Here is a 20,000-nt window from a genome sequence, read left to right on the forward strand (position 1 = left end):
CGTGCGTGCGTGCGTGCACTGCATGTGAAAGTTAATAATTAATTATAGGATGATTTCATTTGAATGAATAACTTGACGTGTTGTTTGATGTCTCCTCACCTCAGGTCACCTATTGTTTTATTGATTGAATAGTTTATTGATCATAAACGTATAATCAGCCTCTACAGTCAGACAAAGTCTCTGCGGTCTTGTTTCCATTCAGGACCAGCGCGATCAATTCATAGACATTATGACAACAGGGGCGTGCACACATAGACATCAAAGGGGGCTTCAGCCCGCTGCCCCCTTTAACCCGTCTGTAACCTGCCCTCTGCCCCCGTCTGAACCTGCCCCTCCGAACCTGCCCCCCTCTGCCCCCGTCTGAACCTGCCCCTCCGAACCTGCCCCCCTCTGCCCCTCTGAACCTGCCCCCTCTGCCCCTCTGAACCTGCCCCCTCTGCCCCTCTGAACCTGCCCCCCTCTGCCCCTCTGAACCTGCCCCCTCTGCCCCTCTGAACCTGCCCCTCCGAACCTGCCCCCCTCTGCCCCTCTGAACCTGCCCCCTCTGCCCCTCTGAACCTGCCCCTCCGAACCTGCCCCTCTCTGCCCCTCTGAACCTGCCCCCTCTGCCCCTCTGAACCTGCCCCCTCTGCCCCTCTGAACCTGCCCCCTCTGCCCCTCTGAACCTGCCCCCCTCTGCCCCTCTGAACCTGCCCCTCTGAACTTGCCGCCCCCCTCTGCCCCTCTGAACCTGCCCCCTCTGCCCCTCTGAACCTGCCCCCTCTGCCCCTCTGAACCTGCCCCCCTCTGCCCCTCTGAACCTGCCCCTCTGAACTTGCCGCCCCCCTCTGCCCCGCTGAACCTGCCCCTCTGAACCTGCCCCCCTCTGCCCCTCTGAACCTGCCCCTCTGAACCTGCCCCCCACTGCAGTAAATCTTGATTTAATTGAGCGCAGTCAGTCCCGTGCGGGCGTGTATAAACTGCAGAATTAGAGCAGATCTATAAGCTCTCAACGCGTCGCAGCACGCATGTGAGCATGTGAGCTTGTAGATCGGTAGCGCCGCAGCGCAAACAAAGTGGAATTATAAACACGATGGAAACCAAACACAAACAAGATGAACATATGTAACGGACCCCGGAATGAAATGGATGAAAAGCTTTTATTTTGAAAGGCTATGTGGGGCAAACAGGAAGCTTGCTCGCTCACCAGAGTCATACTGACATACTGATAAAGACAGACCAGCATCAGTCAGACAGAGAAAATGTTTGTTCCTCACGTGCTCCAAACCATGATCATTGAAAGCTACGCCTAACCTGACCAACAGGATTAAATGGAACACCAAACAGATCAAGTGAGTGTGAGTGCAGACAAACTGCCTCCCCCTGGCCAGCCGGGGCGCCTGATGGAGGGGAAAGGAACTGGTTGGAATAACGTGTTCCTTTCCACGCGCTACGTCCAACCAGGGAAACTCCCCCCTGTCAAGTGTAAAGGAGCAACTTGGACACTGTTTATTTGGTCTTGTTTCTAAAGTGTAGTTGTTTATTTGGTCTTGTTTATAAAGTGTAGTTGTTTATTTGGTCTCGTTTCTAAAGTGTAGTTGTTTATTTGGTCTTGTTTCTAAAGTGTAGTTGTTTATTTGGTCTTGTTTATAAAGTGTAGTTGTTTATTTGGTCTTGTTTCTAAAGTGTAGTTGTTTATTTGGTCTTGTTTCTAAAGTGTAGTTGTTTATCTGGTCTTGTTTCTAAAGTGTAGTTGTTTATTTGGTCTTGTTTCTAAAGTGTAGTTGTTTATCTGGTCTTGTTTCTAAAGTGTAGTTGTTTATTTGGTCTTGTTTATAAAGTGTAGTTGTTTATTTGGTCTTGTTTATAAAGTGTAGTTGTTTATTTGGTCTTGTTTATAAAGTGTAGTTGTTTATTTGGTCTTGTTTCTAAAGTGTAGTTGTTTATTTGGTCTTGTTTCTAAAGTGTAGTTGTTTATTTGGTCTTGTTTCTAAAGTGTAGTTGTTTATTTGGTCTTGTTTCTAAAGTGTAGTTGTTTATTTGGTCTTGTTTATAAAGTGTAGTTGTTTATTTGGTCTTGTTTATAAAGTGTATGAAGGAAGCATGAGTTCAAGTCCGTTGCTCCCCCCTTGTCCCCATATATGGGGACTAGGTTGGTCTCCCCTTGTCCCCCATATATGGGGACTAGGTTGGTCTCCCCTTGTCCCCAATATATGGGGACTAGGTTGGTCTCCCCTTGTCCCCAATATATGGGGACTAGGTTGCTCTCCCCTTGCCCCCCATATATGGGGACTAGGTTGCTCTCCCCATGTCCCCCATATATGGGGACTAGGTTGGTGGAGGGTGTGTAGAGCCCAGGATCACATTAGGTGATTGACACAGGGGTGAAAAATGCGTTACAAAATCGTGGGATAAAAAATATATAAAAAAAAAAAAAAAAGTGAGTGCAGACCAATGAAATAACAAATGAAACGGAAATGGAACTTCCCGATCTTAATTATTGATTTATTGGTTTTAGTGACTTTCCTGGAGAATGACGTGGTCGAGTGACATCATGATATTGGGACACCATGGTAACAAGTTAACACCTAATACACCTATAGGGAACAATTAGGTGAATGTCAATTTTTATGGTTATTGGTTTGTGTCATATTGTTGTGGGATTTTGTTTAGTTGGTATTTTGCTCATGTGGTATTATGGTTTGATATGTATACCTTTTTATTGGTTTGTTTATATGGTATTATGGTTTGATATGTACCTTTTTATTGGTTATTTCAATGTAAACGTATTTGTTTATATGAATGCCTCACATTATTGGATGTGTCTGCCTGTGTTGATTATATGTTTGTGTCTTTGTTTTTAGTTTTCACGTTGATCTATTAAAGAAACTTCACATCATCAGTCGGCCTTCAACGTCTTTATCCAGCCTGGTTCGCTACACGGATCCCAGACAGACACGACTAGTCGACCACTGGAGAAACGGATCCCAGACAGACACGACTAGTCGACCACTGGAGAAACGGAAGTGGTGACACGGTGAAAAGGTAGGCTGTGTCTCAGTGTCTGTGAAGACTTTGGGCTGTATTTTGCGTGTCTTAAGTACGTACCAGGTCTTATTCCCTATAACTTGAGTAAACTAAAGACCTGGAGGCGTGACCAATGCCATTTGGCTATTCTGAGTGGCCAAAGAGCATTGACCACGCCTCCAGGTCTTTAGTTTACTCAAGTTAGGGAATAAGACCTGGTACTTAAGACACGCAAAATACAGCCCACTGTGTCTACAAGAAAAAAGGTTTTATTTCAAATAATTTGTCATGCATGGGATCTCTCTCTGTCTGTCTCTGTCTGTCTCTGTCTGTCTCTGTCTGTCTCTGTCTCTGTCTGTCTCTGTCTCTGTCTCTGTCTCTGTCTCTGTCTCTGTCTCTGTCTCTCTCTCTCTCTCTCTCTCTGTCTCTCTCTCTCTCTCTCTCTGTGTCTCTGTCTCTCTCTCTCTCTCTCTGTCTCTGTCTCTGTCTCTGTCTCTGTCTCTGTCTCTGTCTGTCTCTGTCTCTGTCTCTGTCTCTGTCTCTGTCTCTGTCTCTGTCTCTCTCTCTCTCTCTCTCTCTCTCTCTCTCTCTTTGTCTTTGTCTTTGTCTGTCTCTGTCTCTGTCTCTGTCTCTGTCTCTCTGTCTCTCTCTCTCTCTCTCTCTCTCTCTCTCTCCAGTCCAGTCAGTGTCATGATTTCACGAGTTTCTAATTGCATTCTGATCGATCACATTCATTTAAACTGTCTGCAGGCAAATCGACTGAAGCAAATGTGATACGTTAATATGTATAAACATATAAATAACAGCAAACACACTAAACCAGCTGTTCATTTTACTGTTAATATAACCGGTCATTTGAGCTGCATGCAGGCCATGCAGGGCAGACTCAACCCGGCGCCTGAGTTCCCTTGTTGTCCAGCAGGGGGAGTGGTTCTACCAGGCTCTGGTCGGTGGTGGATTCTGATCATATCAGTTAGAATGATCCGGGAAACAGGCTTGTGTTTGGGTGCTTGTGTTCCATCGTTATTCGTTATTCGTTGTAGAGTGATATTGAACAGCCTTTACGTCTGCGCGTTGTTTAGAATGTATAGTAAAGAGTGCTTTGGAAAAAACCTCTTAACTCCATTGGACCCTCAGAATGTCTGCTATAAAGCAGCTAACTCCACCACCTCTCCCCCTCTCAAACTGTCTGCTATAAAGCAGCTAACTCCACCACCTCTCCCCCTCTCAAACTGTCTGATATAAAGCAGCTAACTCCACCACCTCTCCGCCCCTCCGAATCCCTATGTCCCTGTGTGTGTGTCCCTGTGTGTGTGTGTGTGTGTGTGTGTGTGTGTCCCTGTGTGTGTGTGTGTGTGTGTGTGTGTGTGTGTGTGTGTGTGTCCCTGAGTGTGTGTGTGTCCCTCCCTGTGTGTGCGTGTCCCTGAGTGTGTGTCACAGTATGTGAGAAGGCTTGCTCGTTCTTCTCTTTTCTTGGACCTAAAAAGACGCAAGGTCCCCCTAGCGAATGGTTCGGACTCTAGCTTCCTGGGCTTCAAGAGGAAACCCAATGGAAAGCTGGACAGTCGCTCTCCTGGCTTTGGTGTGTGGTCGGACTGGCCAGACCTAAATGACATGTGCTGCTGGGCTGACGTTACCCTGGAGTGGGTAGGGTCTAACTCTGAGGCGGTGGCTGCCTCAGAGAATGTTATATCTGACCCCAGTATCTCTGTCAGAGCGACTATGACTGTGTGTGGAACGGAGCATCAACTTCCACTGACTAATGCCAGATGTCGCCTCCTATGGGCGCAACAACAAAGACAGCGACAACATTGGACTGAGTTGAGATTACAAGGAAAGACTGCATGTCTTCCTGCTGCGGACCATTCTGTCTCTCACTCTGTGTTCAAAAATGTTGCCATTGATGAGTGCATTGTTGTTTTTACTTTGAAAGCGAGATTACAGGTTCTACCTTCTAAACTTAATCTCTCCATCTGGTTTCCAGGCAATCATGCTCCTCACTGTATCCATCATGGCCATGAACAAATAGCTGAAACCATGTCCCACATCTTAAATGGTTGCCATGTTTACAGGGGCCTTTACATATGTAGGCATGACAGAATAGTGGATTTGATATCGAAAGACATCTCTTCCATTTTCAGGTCCTCCATTATGCTTTATAAGCATTCTACTGTGAAGCCGAGGATGTTTAACCTGTGTAATGATGATTCTGTGTTCTCTAACATTTCAGCTAACACCCCTGATGTCATTGTTGTAAATGAAAACCATAGAGAGGTGTTCATTCTCGAGGTCGGCTGTACCTTTGACTATAGCCTGGAAGAAGCCTTTCTAACCAAAGTGCTGAAGTATCAGCAGCTAATGCAGACCATCTCACAGCTAGGCTACAGATGTAAACTTTTAGTTTTTATCTTTGGCAGCCTAGGGCATGTGCATAAGTTGGTTGTGAGGGGCTTACAAATGGCCGGCCTTTCCAAAAGGAGAGCCAAGCAGTTAGCGAGGTATTGCTCAGTTTCAGCCATTATAGGAAGCCGCTCAATTTGGAGGAGGCGTTGTTTCCTTTATCCATGATTTATGTCTGCTGCCCTGTGTCCGACATGTCAGCTGTACTGTATGTAACGATGCTTTGCCGTCCATTCACGTTGTAACTGGCTGCTCTCCCACTGTCAAACTGCACTGGCAGTGTTTATGTCCTTTGTACAGTAACAAGGTATTCCTGTACTTCTCATTATGTGGACATAAATAAACATTTCAAATGTGTGCGTGTCCCTGAGTGTGTGTGTGTGTGTGTGTGTGTGCGTGTCCCTGAGTGTGTAGCAGCAGCCCTAAGCCCCTCCCCCTCCCTTTAAATAGCAGCTGGGTTAAATGCGGCTCCCATTGTGTCTCCTCTCTCTCATCTCTCCTCTCCTCATCTCTCTCTCTCTCTCTCTCTCTCTGTCTCTCTCTCATCTCTCCTCTCCTCCTCATCTCTCCTCATCTCCTCTCTCTCTCTCTCTCTCTCTCTCTGTCTCTCTCTGTCTCTCTCTCTCTCCTCTCCTCCTCATCTCTCTCTCTCTCTGTCTCTCTCTATCTCTCTCTCTCATCTCTCCTCTCCTCCTCATCTCCTCTCCACGCAAACCACTCTGTCCAGCACGCGTTTAACCCATTCTGACCTGAGATCAGATTCTAATAAACGTCTTCTACATCCTGACAGTTTCCTGAAAAAGCTATGTTTCTATGTCAGTCGTTCTTCGATTTTTCAAAAATAGCAGACTCTACAAGCTCGTAGCGCGCCACTCGGTGGCGCGCTACGAGCTTGTAGATCTGCTATTTTTCAATAGCTAAAGCATAGCATAATGCTACCACCAAAAGGGGTTCCCGCCCAGAATGGGTTAATCTCCCCCCACCCACCCACCCACCACAACCGGCGCCTACACATTACACGACAATGTCCGCGGCGAGCACCGAGACCAGCGCGGTGGTGGTGGCGATGGCGGTGGCCCCCGGCGGACGCGGGGTGTTCTTCCAGCCTCCCGCCGTTGGGGGGGTCAACGGCGGGGGTCCCCCCCTCATGGCCCCCTCCCTCCTCCCCCCCGCGCCCCTGGGGGGGGTGGTGGGGGGGGACCCGGCGGCGGTGCAGCGGCGGCAGGGCAAAGTGACCGTGAAATACGACCGCAAGGAGCTGAGGAAGAGACTCAACCTAGAGGAGTGGATTATAGAGCAGCTCTCTGAGCTGTACGACTGTGAGGTCAGTCTCTATCTATCTATATCTATAATCTATCTGTACGACTGTGAGGTCAGTCTATCGATATCTATATCTATATCTATAATCTATCTGTACGACTGTGAGGTCAGTCTCTATATCTATTGTCTGTCAGTCAGTCAGTCAGTCAGTCAGTCAGTCAGTCAGTCACGTCCTTGACCTGTCAGACATCTGTGCGTTATTGCATGGTCGGGTCCATTTGGTCCCAGTTCTCTCTCTCTCCCTCTCTCTCTCTCTCTCTCTCACACTCACACTCACACACACACACTCACACACACACACACACACACACACACACACACACACTCACACTCACACTCACACTCACACTCACACTCACACACACACACTGAGAGTCAGAGTTGGAGTGAATGTAGGTCAACGCTGTCGGCAGTGTGTTTGATGTCAGACAGACAGACAGACAGACAGACAGACAGACAGACAGACAGGCAGGCAGGTGATGATATTCATCTTTGTAGAATTCGCTCTCTTCTCTTTGTAATACTGATGTTGCAGCTGTATGTACAGTATGTATGTACAGTATGGCTGGATGGATGGATGGATGTATATGGATGGATGGATGGATGGATGGAGTCTTCCATTGAGGTTAAGACATTCAATTGTAATTAAGCGCAAAACCTTCCCATGGCAAAAAATAAAACTACAGGGTCTTCCATCTTGCAAAAAAGCGGTGTGTGTTTGGTCAGACAGACAGACAGACAGACAGACAGACAGACAGACAGACAGACAGATGAGGAGGGGGGTCGGTTCTATCTGAGCCGTTTGGCTTGTTTAAACCCCCTCTGGCGCATGGCGTGCATGCGTGCGTGCATGCGTGTGTGTGTGTGTGTGTGTGTGTGTGTGTGTGTGTGTGTGTGTGTGTGTGTGTGTGTGTGTGTGTGTGCGTGTGTGAGAGAGGGGGAGGGGTTCAGAGAAAAGAAGGGCAGTGGGTTAAACCGTATTCTTGCCTGCGTTCACTTGATGTCCACTAATTAACAGTATTGTCATCACTTTAATGCCAATTAACACAGGCTCCATCTCTAAGCCACCCTTATCCTTAACCTTAACCCTTAACCCTTATCCTATACACACATAGGCTCCATCCATCCATGTTTTGGGCCGATCAAATAATTTATAAGACGAAAAACAAAACAAATAGTGTTGTCTCCTGACTTTCTTTTCTTCTTTCTAATGATTTGATCGGCCCCAAAACATTGTGTTCATTGTCATGATTTGTCACGATCCGAGTTGGCTTTGTCCGCGGCGTAACCGTCTTTAAATAAATTATATTAGAAGTGCCGATAGGAGAATGCATTGGGGTTTCATTTCCTGGGCCACTCGCTTTTCTGAAAGGGGGAGAGACTGCGGCGCTCTATAGCATCTCATTTTAACATTTAGTTTAGGGATAAGGGTTAAGGGGTATAGCATCTCATTTTAACGGGGCAAATACCAGACAACCAGTCCTGATGGTGGCGCTAACTTCACCATTATGACGATTTTTACCGAATTCCGAATCTGGCCTTCGTCATTTCTGGTTTAAGGGACGTAAACTTCCACTAGCTTTCTTCAGTGTGTGTCACAGTGATCTGTGTCCCCGGTGCGTTGTTCTTCAGTGTGTGTCACAGTGATCTGTATCCCCGGTGCGTTGTTCTTCAGTGTGTGTCACAGTGATCTGTGTCCCCGATGTGTTGTTCTTCAGTGTGTGTCACAGTGATCTGTATCCCCGGTGCGTTGTTCTTCAGTGTGTGTCACAGTGATCTGTGTCCCCGATGTGTTGTTCTTCAGTGTGTGTCACAGTGATCTGTGTCCCCGATGCGTTGTTCTTCAGTGTGTGTCACAGTGATCTGTGTCCCCGGTGCGTTGGTGTGTGGAGGACATCGGACGTTAGCCAAAAATGCTGAAAGTTGCTATAAATAATAATAATAATACAAAAATAAATCCCCGATTACAGGGAATAAAACAATTACGTCAATAACGTCAACGGAAAGGGGCATGGTGGCGCCCCCTAGGGGGGCACGGTGGCACAGTTGGTAGCGCTGTCGCCTCACAGCTAGAAGGTCCTGGGTTCGATTCCCGCTCGGGACGCTGTGGGCGCTGGTGGCGTGTTTCCTCCTCCGCGTCATCAGTGCTTATACCCGAGGCGGGGGTTGGCGAAAGGGCCTTTCTGTGTGGAGCATGTTCTCCCCGTGTCCCCTAGGGTAGGTACCCTCACATGTTCTCCCCGTGTCCCCTAGGGTAGGTACCCTCACATGTTCTCCCCGTGTCCCCTAGGGTAGGTACCCTCACATGTTCTCCCCGTGTCCCCTAGGGTAGATACCCTCACATGTTCTCCCCGTGTCCCCTAGGGTAGATACCCTCACATGTTCTCCCCGTGTCCCCTATAGGGTAGGTACCCTCACAAAAAACATGCAGTAATCCTGGTCTCTAAACTGCCTCCCCCTGGCCAGCCGGGGCGGCTGATGGAGGGGAATGGAACTGGTTGGAATAACGTGTTCCTTCCACGCGCTACGTCCAACCAGGGAAACTCCCCCCTGTCAGGTGTAAAGGAGCAACTTGGACACTCGGGCATGAAGGAAGCATGAGTTCAAGTCCGTTGCTCTCCCCTTGTCCCCCATATATGGGGACTAGGTTGGTCTCCCCATGTCCCCCATATATGGGGACTAGGTTGGTCTCCCCATGTCCCCCATATATGGGGACTAGGTTGGTCTCCCCATGTCCCCCATATATGGGGGACATGTACGCGTGCGTGCGTGCGTGCGTGTGTGCGTGCGTGCGTGCTCATGCATCTTCTCAGGTCAATCTGTGTATCGCTTTCATATAAAAACCTGACACCTCTGTACAGTGCAACACGGCTGTGTGTGTGTGTGTGTGTGTGTGTGTGTGTGTGTGTGTGTGTGTGTGTGTGTGTGTGTGTGTGTGTGTGTGTGTGTGTGTGTGTGTGTGTGTGTGTGTGTGTGTGTGTGTGTGTGTGCGTGTGTGTGTGTGTGCAATTGACAGAATGATGAAGGGCTGGCGTCCAATCAGATTCATTGATTTTTACTTCCTGTAACATTGCCATGCTGGCCATGACTGGACAGAAAGAAGTGTGTGTGTGTGTGTGTGTGTGTGTGTGTGTGTGTGTGTGTGTGTGTGTGTGTGTGTGTGTGTGTGTGTGTGTGTGTGTGTGTGTGTGTGTGTGTGTGTGTGTGTGTGTGCGTGCGTGCGTGCGTGCGTGTGAGAGAGACCCAGAGGGTCTGACCCAGAGACTGACCAGAGGGCCAGTTCTAATACACAGATTAAATATCGTCCCGCGGGCCAAAGATAATTAATTCCCGGTCCTTGAGTTTGACGGATATTATTATGATCTGTTTGATAATGGTTTCTTCCCGTCCGGCCCGGTTGGACCTCCCTGTGCTGCTGAGGTTCAGGCAGAGGTGGTTTGTTCTGACGGTCCGGTTGGACCTCCCTGTGCTGCTGAGGTTCAGGCAGAGGTGGTTTGTTCTGACGGGATGATTGGATTTATAGGAAGAATTGTTGGTTCTGGCTTTTGGTCTATTAACCCATTCTGACCTGAGATCAGATTCATACGAGGTTTCCACTGGACACACACTGGTCTGATGAACCCGTTCTGACCTGAGATCAGATTCTAAAAAATGTCAGTCGTTCTTCGATTTTTCAAAAATAGCAGACCTACAAGCTCGTATCGCGCCACTCGGTGGCGCGATATGAGCTTGTAGATCTGCTATTTTTCAATAGCTAAAGCATAACATGATGCCAACACCAAAATGGGTGCCCGTTCAGAATGGGTTAAAGGAGAATTCCATTCTAGAATGCTTTGTTCTCTATCGTGTTCGAGACTGGCTCTCCACTACATATTGTTCAATATGTACGGGAACTGACCCCACAGGGCAGTGTTCATGGATATCTCTTTAAGACACATCATCTATGGTGGCCCTGCCCAGATGCCAATCAGCGGGCTATTTAAGCCCCATCTGTGCAGTGCCACTTCGATTTTTTGATTTCCACGAGAGCAGACGTTTCGTGTATCTCAGCAGTTTTGACACTATTTAAATATAATATATAAATATATATATTTAGAACATGAAGCTGCGTGGCACACAGTCCACTTACCTAGGTAAGAAGAGAGCTGGTCGTCTCGACGACTCCTCTCGGGGCGCCGCGTAGCTCCACAAAAAAAAAAACAACAACAGCAACAAGCTGCAGGCCTAATCCGCTAGACAGTGGAGGAAGCCTCAGCTTGTCCGTGCGTCCGTTCCCTGGTGAAACCCGACCACGTTGGGGGAAACCTTGAGACGGCGTTCGGTCCGTGCGTCCGTTCCCTAGTGAAACCCGACCACGTTGGGGGAAACTAGGAGACGGCGTTCGGTGTGGCCAAAGCCAAGTGCGAAGCCGACCACGTTGGCGGAGCCCTGGTTCCCTGGCTGCAGAAGCGGTGAGACCTCCGGGTCTATCATCGCAGCTGTACACCGCGGCGGCGATTGGCGGGGTAGAACCTAGAGGAGCTGACCCAGTCGGCGTACTCTGAGGCCATCTACGTTCGCTGATCGTTGTCGCCGCGGTCCGGGCCAGACCACACGGCAGAGAGTGTAAACAAACAATTCCAGCGTGTTCCAACTTCCTCATTGACAGGTTGACATGAGCGTCATAGTGTATGGAGGTATGCCCGTCAGGGACGGCTGCCCAGACTGCACTGTGCCTTATGGGTCACAAGAGGGCGGTGTGGCTCAAAGATCAGGAGACAAAAACTCCCTATGACCCACCGTGTTAGGCGCTGCAATTAAATCGCTTACTCTGTCACAATTGGTTCTGGTTAATATATACTTATATGCTTATAAGTATGATAAAGGCTACAACAACACACTATATGCATGTGGACTTGTAGGCCGACTGGAATGATATATACAAAGGTTTGGAAGCCTCCAGTGTGCTTAATGTCAGATTGTTTTGGGCTAGAGCGCCTCAGAGCGGCTGAGCAGTTTATGTACAACCTCTTCCAGAGGTCCATAACTCTGCTGGTGACACAAAACAAATTGTGGACATTGATTTGGTATGGACTCTGTCCTAACAAAGAGAGAGCACACGGAGAATCCGTGTCAGGGGGATGTCTTAGGGTACCATGTTGCCTTGATTCGTTTATGCAGCATTGTGAGATTCTGCAAAGGGTACATTATGACCCCTCACGTTCAAGCAATTACTATGGGCCCACTCCCTGTTGAGCACAGTCCGAACAGTTAAAATATGGGGTACAATACAAGATGTATACATATATGTATATATAGGTACACATATAATAAATAATATATAGGTATACATATGAATATATCTATATAGAGACAAGAGGAGATGGAAATAGCAGGGGTCTCTCAGGCTGCATGTGGAGCTCACATGCCCACAGAGGATGGCCATGACCAGGGTGTGTCCTGCGGGGGCCCGGGTATGAGGACCCCGCCCCCGGTACGAATGGTCTCATCCTTCCAGCTGAAGCTGGAGGGGCCATGGGGGCCTGTTTTTAGAGGCAAAAGACCAGTCGTTTCCACGGACAGACTAAAATGTCCATAAAAATGTCATTGTTATGTGAACGTGGATGCTATTTGTATACAGCTGTGACTCTGTCTCGAAGACAATTTTTTCTCAAGGGAGACAAATAGAGACTACCTTGAACCTTGTCCCAGGTTGGCAGAGCTGGGTGAGCTAAGCTCAGGCGATAGCTCTACCTTTTTCCTGCCCTGCCTGCTATGGACAGGTCTGTAAAGAAGGATTTAGTGAAAGTTTTCGGTGAGACTACTTACGAGTGTCAGCAGCCTATTAATGCACTACAGTGTGCAGTTTAGGGAGCGAGCGTTGACTCGCCCTCTCGGGTTAGCTGTGGTCTCGTTTGTAGGTGAGACTAACACGATTCCTTGGGGTCAGACGGCCATTAGAGCACACTATACAGGGTATGGTTTATTGTTTATTGAATGGATCCCCATTAGCTGATGCCGAAGCGACAGCTAATCTTCCTGGGGTCCATATGAAATAGACATACAAAAAGTACATGAATACATGTATGGTGAGTGTTGCGCCAGCTTACACGCCGGTGATGTAGTTCGGTATTGTGGATCTGGGTTCAGTGACACAAACAGAACGTGCGGGGTCAGTCGAATGTTTCCCTTTATGTTGGGCAGTCATCATAGCGCACTATACTGTCGTATTTCTGGCGGGGCGTCAGCTCACGCGACAGTGGTGTAGTTCTGTCACAGACAGGACATGCTGTGTCTGTCCGACGTTTGGTAACATAGACATGACATGCTGGGTCTGCCAGGAAGTATGCCTGAATCTCAGCCATTATCACACTATAGGGCGTATTGCTGACGAGGTCAGCTCATGCGTCCGTGGTGTAGTTTCACGGTGGAGCCGGGCTCAGTGACACAGCAGAGCGTGCTGTGGCTGTCGGGCAGAGCACACGATACAGTGTACAGTGTGTCACGGCGAGCCGCTTATGCACCTAGGTGTGACTCTGCGGGGTAGAATCCGGTTACTGGTCTGAAACCACAGAGAAAGCTCTTCTCATCCAGAGAAGTCACGAAGTCATGGCTATCTAGGCGCAGCTAGCCAACAACAACAGCAACAAGACTGAGTGCCGAATCTGCCTCGCGGAGGAAGCCTCAGTCTTGTCCGTGCGTCCGCTCCCTGGTGAAACCTGCTCGTCGGGGGAAACCTTGAGACGGCGTTCGGTCCGTGCGTCCGCTTCCTGGTGAATCCTGCTCGTCGGGGGAAACCTTGAGACGGCGCTCGGTGCGGCCAAAGGGTCCCAAGTGCGAAGCCGACCTCGTTGGTGGAGCCTGGGTTCCCTGGCTGCAGAAGCGCTGTGAGACCCCGAGCGAAGCCGACCTCGTCGGTGAACCTCCTGGTTGATCATCGCGGCTGTAAACCGTTGCGGCGGGTAGCGGGGTAGAACCCAGAGGAGCTGACCTAGTCGGCGTACTCTGAGGCCATCTACGGTCGCTGATCGTTGCCGCCGCGGTCCGGCCAGACCACACGGCAGAGAGCGTAAACAAACAATTCCAGGGCCAACCGGCGGGGTATGGCTAGAGGTGCTCAGCACACCGAGCCCACTCCTCAGTCCTGACAGTTCAGGGTACCCAGCCCCCACATGCTGTCTCTCGAGACAGTGGCGGTCAATTCAGGTGGACCCCTGAGTAGGTTCCACCATGTCATGGGTTGTATCTCTCTCGAGGTCGTCCTCAGACGAGCCCTCCATTGTCGTTTCCGGTGATCCTGGTTCTCCATCTGGCCAGTTTGTTGGTACTTTGCGCTCCTGCGTCGTTCTTGAGTACATCCACGGATGTTGGCGTGGGACGTCCTCGTGACCGGTGCCCGTTTGTTGGATCCCACAGCACTAGTTTGCTGGCTGGCATCTCTTGGCAGTGAGCCAGCTGGTGCCTCCGCCCCTTAGGGCTGAGGGAGACCACGGTGCATCGAGTGCTCGCACATTAGGTCGGCAGCCCCCCCACGGGAGGTGGTACTGTCTGCCTTGCGGCATGAGCCAATTAAGCGTGGACACTTGGGTGGCTTCTCGCAGGACAGCATTCTTGTTGTTAGCAGTGTCAGCCACAAGAATGTCCCTATCAGTGCATGAAGGAGGCTGCCACTTCCTACATGGCAATGGTTAGGTGGTGCTGGCACCAATCCCTGCACTCTATACCATACGGCCTGATCAGAGAGTGCTCGGGTAGACCATGGTCGAAGGCTGGACTGTCCCACCGGATCACAGGGGTGATCCAACAGGGACAAGCAGGCAGGAGTGCCCCCTGGTTGCTGTAGAATGGTGTATCTCTGACGGAGATCTACACAGCAGTGACATGGGCGACTCTGTCTACATTCACCCTGTCCTACCGATGGAACGTGGTGGCATCCGCTCCCCCTGTGGGAGTCGCTCCTGCATGCTACTCAGCGGTAGGGTCACCAGCACCTTGACCGGTCAGGTCGGCCGGGCATCTGACGGGCTGGCCTGAGAAGCCCTTCACCCCGGTGGTCACTGGCCTAGCATCGTGCTGGGCCAGCTGAGCCTAGGTGGCGTCTTGCGCCTAGGCCACGAGTATTACTTACTTGGTATGAATACTGAAGTTTTGGAGCATTTTGGCAAGCGCCTGTGACTCATGGCGCTCACCACTTATAGGCTCGGATGGAATTCAGGTTAAACTGCCTCGGGCTGCCGCGGGGGCAGCTGGTCTGCTTATTTCCTCGCGGTGTGTCTTAGAGAGTTCCCGTACATATTGAACAATATGTAGTGGAGAGCCAGTCTCGAACACGATAGAGAACGGAGGGTTACACTGTAACCCAGGTTCTCTGAGTGGAGAGACTGGCTCTCCACAAAAGAGCCGCTCCGAAATTCGTGTCAATCAAGAATTAATCGAAGTGGCACTGCACAGATGGGGCTTAAATAGCCCGCTGATTGGCATCTGGGCAGGGCCACCATAGATGATGTGTCTTAAAGAGATATCCATGAACACTGCCCTGTGGGGTCAGTTCCCGTACATATTGAACAATATGTAGTGGAGAGCCAGTCTCTCCACTCAGAGAACCTGGGTTACAGTGTAACCCTCCGTTATCTTTCTTACCTTTCTTTGTAGTTGTTACGTCCCCACCAAAGAGGTCCAGGTGTTTTTTTGTGCAAAAACTCCTTATTGGCTATTTTCCCCTATACCATAAGCCCTCAATGAATTGCATTGCATTGAATGGGAATTGAATGGGGCTAATGGGGTGTTATGGTAATTATCTTATTTCCATTGAAAGAAGTAGTAAAGTGTGCCGCTTGGGATATTATTTACATTATGAAGAGAGGATATATACAAAGAAATTATAATTTTGAGCGATGGAAATACACCCCATAGCCCCATTCAATTCCCATTCAATTCAATGCAATTCATTTAGGGCTTATGGTAGGGGAAACAGCCAATAAGGAGCTTTTGTACAAAATAACACCTGGACCTCTTTGGTGGGGACGTAACAACTACAAAGAAAGGTAAGAAAGCCTTTTAGTATGGAATTCTCCTTTAAGGTGTTGAGGGTGTAAATGTTGTCTGTTGTGCGATAGTTAGCTCTCTCTCTCTCTCTCTCTCTCTCTAGGATAGCGGAAGGTGATTCATGGCAGAGATTGATTTCTCTGTGCTCTCCAGGGTGTGTGTGTGTGTGTGTGTGTGTGCATGTGCATGCTCGCTCCTCAAAGGACATCAAGAGAGAGAGGACATGTCCCTTCTAGGTATAGCGTAGGAAGATGTGTTGGAAGGTTTGTGTGCATGAGAGAGAGAGAGAGAGAGAGAGAGAGAGAGAAGCGACAGAAGAAAGACAGAAAGAGGTCTAGTGTAGAGTCGACTCTGCAGTTATTTTGCTGTGTGTGTGTGTGTGTGTGTGTGTGTGTGCGTGTGCGCGTGCGCTACTTCATCAGCAAAGCCTCAATGAACCCTGCATGCTGCTGTTAAACAGCCTTGTGTGTGTGCGTGCATGTTTGTGTGTGTGTGTGTGTGTGTGTGTGTGCGTGCTCATGACATTCAGCAGTTCCACACACACACACACACACACACACACACACACACGCGCGCGCGCGCGCACACACACACACACACACACACACACACACACACACACACACACACACACACACACACACACACAGCAGCCATTTGGGGGAACTGTCCATAAGGTGATGATTGCACAAAATATTGTGCGTATGTGTGCACTTCTGTGCACATGCGAGTGTGACGTGTGCCCTGTTTGTTCTGCACGTGTGTGTGTGTGTGTGTGTGTTTGTGTGTTTGTGTGTGTGTCTGTGTGTGTGTGTGTGTGTGTGTGTGTGTGTGTGTGTGTGTGTGTGTGCACGCGCCCATATGATGTAGTTCAGTGAGTCTAGCATGTCTGGCATGAATCAATTTGTCTTATTTTTTATTGACCTTTATTTGTGACCAAATTTGACTGAGGGACTGCCATTGGATGTTTTTGTTTTTTCACGTCACATGAAAGCAAGCTTCAAAAAATTGACGTATTGGTTGTTCAGTTTGACCCACTAGTTTTGGAGATTATAGAGTAATGTCTGGCAGAGAAACAGAGAGAACAACTCTTGTTGTAGTCATTGTTTTGTAGTCCTCAGGATGACATCGTTATGTCATGTTGTAGTCATTGTTTTGTAGTCATCAGGATGATATCGTTACGTCATGTTGTAGTCATTGTTTTGTAGTCATCAGGATGACATCGTTACGTCATGTTGTAGTCATTGTTTTGTAGTCATCAGGATGACATCGTTACGTCATGTTGTAGTCATTGTTTTGTAGTCATCAGGATGATATTGATACGTCATGTTGTAATCATTGTTTTGTAGTCATCAGGATGATATCATTACGTCATGTTGTAGTCATTGTTTTGTAGTCATCAGGATGACATCGTTACGTCATGTTGTAGTCATTGTTTTGTAGTCATCAGGATGATATCGTTACGTCATGTTGTAGTCATTGTTTTGTAGTCATCAGGATGACATCGTTATGTCATGTTGTAGTCATTGTTTTGTAGTCATCAGGATGATATCGTTACGTCATGTTGTAGTCATTGTTTTGTAGTCATCAGGATGATATCGATACGTCATGTTGTAGTCATTGTTTTGTAGTCATCAGGATGATATCGTTACGTCATGTTGTAGTCATTGTTTTGTAGTCATCAGGATGATATCGCTACGTCATGTTGTAGTCATTGTTTTGTAGTCATCAGGATGACATCGTTACGTCATAGCTACAGGCTACGAGAGCTTTTATTGTCATTTTTCCGGATTGAGGGAAAAGGAAGTTCCGTTTGATTGGTCCAGCCTGATGACAGTGGTTGCCTCTTTCTTGCGTAATATTTGACAATTTGGCTTTGATTTCGGAATTAAAAAGGTGATGAAGGTCATTAAATCGAGCGTTGTCCCCTAGGGTAGGTACCCTCACATGTTCTCCCCGTGTCCCCTAGGGTAGATAACCTCACATGTTCTCCCCGTGTCCCCTAGGGTAGATAACCTCACATGTTCTCCCCGTGTCCCCTAGGGTAGATAACCTCACATGTTCTCCCCGTGTCCCCTAGGGTAGGTACCCTCACATGTTCTCCCCGTGTCCCCTAGGGTAGGTACCCTCACATGTTCTCCCCGTGTCCCCTAGGGTAGATAACTTCACATGTTCTCCCCGTGTCCCCTAGGGTAGATAACCTCACATGTTCTCCCCGTGTCCCCTAGGGTAGATAACCTCACATGTTCTCCCCGTGTCCCCTAGGGTAGGTACCCTCACATGTTCCCCCCGTGTCCCCTAGGGTAGGTACCCTCACATGTTCTCCCCGTGTCCCCTAGGGTAGGTACCCTCACAAAAACATGCCGTAATCCTGGTCTCTAAAACTGCCTGATGGAGGGGAAAGGACCTGGTCGGAATAACGTGTCCCTTCCACGCGCTACGTCCGGCCGGGGAAATTCCCCTCTGTCAGGTGAAAAGAAGCAGCTTGGACTCCTCATGCATAGAAGGAGGCATGAGGTCAGTCCGCTGCCCCCCCCCCCCCCCCCAAGTTCGCAGAGGAAGTGTAGCGCCCAGGATTACATTCGATAATTGGCACTGGGTGATAAGAAAAACTGGGTTACAAAATCGTGGCATAACATTTTTTTAAAAAGAAGAAAAATAAATAAATTGAACTGTCGAGATCATGTATTTCACAACGCTGCGCCAGACTTCCTGGTCCTTCATTGCCATCCCCAGTTCCTGCTTACTGGTGCCTGTGGACGACAGTTTTTTACCTCTGGTCTGCTTTGAGGCTGCAGGTCTCCATGAGAAGAAGGGAAGATATAACCTCATTGTCAGCTCCGGAGCAGTGGCCGGAAAACTGTGTTCTCCTGGATCGGACTAGTGAAGGTTGCCGTATATTAGATCAGTCGATGGGTGGACTAGTGTTGAAACACTGTGTGTGTGTGTGTGTGTGTGTGTGTGTGTGTATGTGTGTGTGTGTGTGTGTGTGTGTGTGTGTGTTTGTGTGCGTGCGTGCGTGCGTGCGTGCGTGCGTGCACTGTGGAGTCGCACGTTAAGATAATCATCCTAAAATAAATTCTTATCAGCGATACAACCTGCAACACAACTTACACTGTGTGTGTGTGTGTGTGTGTGTGTGTGTGTGCATGTGCGTGAGCGTGTGTGTTGGTACACAAACCAGACGTGTCGACGCCCACAAGGCCTTTAAGCAGCCAGAGACGGCCTAGCAGCTGCTGCGCGCACGCACGCACGCACGTACAGTCACACTGTGTTATTCACACATTTTGCTCACAGCTCATCACACTATAGCTGTAAATGAAATAAGAGTTGATTAATTGGAGAATTTGCCAAAAAAACATAGAGGAAAAAAATGTCTGTCTGTCTGTCTGTCTGTTGTTTTCTGTGTTTCATCTCGAAGGGTCTTTGTTTTTTTCCCAGGTCAGAGGTGTGTGTGTGAGGGCCCCTAGTGGCCTAATGCTGTCGATACACTGGCTTCAGGGAGGTGTGTGTGTGCGTGTGTGCGTGTGCGCGTGCGTGTGCGTGCACATACCTAAGGGAGGAAAGCGCTGCTTTTAAAGAAGTCAGTAATCTATAATGTGAAACAGAAAAACAGGACAGGTTCAACCTTGTCTTCATCTAGTGCGTGTGCGCGCGCGTGTGTGTGTCTCCAACCACTGTGTGCTGAATTGTCAATATAGTGTAAAATTCACATAACTGTACAAACACATTTAATATAATAATAATAATTGCAGATAACTGTGATTGACACAACAACAACATTGTTGGTATAGTGAGAAATGGCATGTTTTCTTTCTTCAAATGACGTAAATATGAAATAAATGCTTAAACATGTAGCTAGGTGTAATGTTAGAGACCACAGAAGACATGTAAATATGAAATAAATGCTTAGGTGTAATGTTAGAGACCACAGAAGACATGTAAATATGAAATAAATGCTTAAACGTAGTCCACAGAAGACATGTAAATATGCAGATGTCTTCTGTGGTCTCTAACATTACAATTAGCTACATGTTTAAGCATTTATTTCATATTAATATTAATGTCTTCTGTGGACAAAAAAATGAGGACTTGTTTTTAAGGCGAGTTTTCTAGATACCTTGAATCCTGACACACTTGACTTTACACGTTTGAGCATCGACTATTGTTTGTGTTCAATAATGTATTGTTAAAATTAAGACGTGTGTGTGTGTGTGTGTGTGTGTGTGTGTGTGTGTGTGTGTGTGTGT

At 48.3% G+C, this 20,000-nt stretch overlaps 1 protein-coding gene across 1 annotated transcript in view; it reads left to right on the forward strand.

Moving 5' to 3' along the window:
- Positions 1-6,430: 6,430 nt before the first annotated feature.
- The window catches only part of ppp1r14c (protein phosphatase 1, regulatory (inhibitor) subunit 14C), a gene marked incomplete at both ends in the record, with an annotated part of 37,745 nt that continues 24,175 nt past the window's right edge, over positions 6,431-20,000 (forward strand). The window contains one exon of the mRNA XM_080791533.1: positions 6,431-6,730. Coding sequence (XP_080647659.1) covers positions 6,431-6,730 — 300 coding nt within the window. The remainder of the gene's footprint in view (positions 6,731-20,000) is intronic.

This window comes from Protomyctophum bolini, assembly GCF_963924005.1.
Source record: "Protomyctophum bolini genome assembly, chromosome: 19".
In the NCBI taxonomy this organism is placed as follows: Eukaryota; Metazoa; Chordata; class Actinopteri; order Myctophiformes; family Myctophidae; genus Protomyctophum; species Protomyctophum bolini.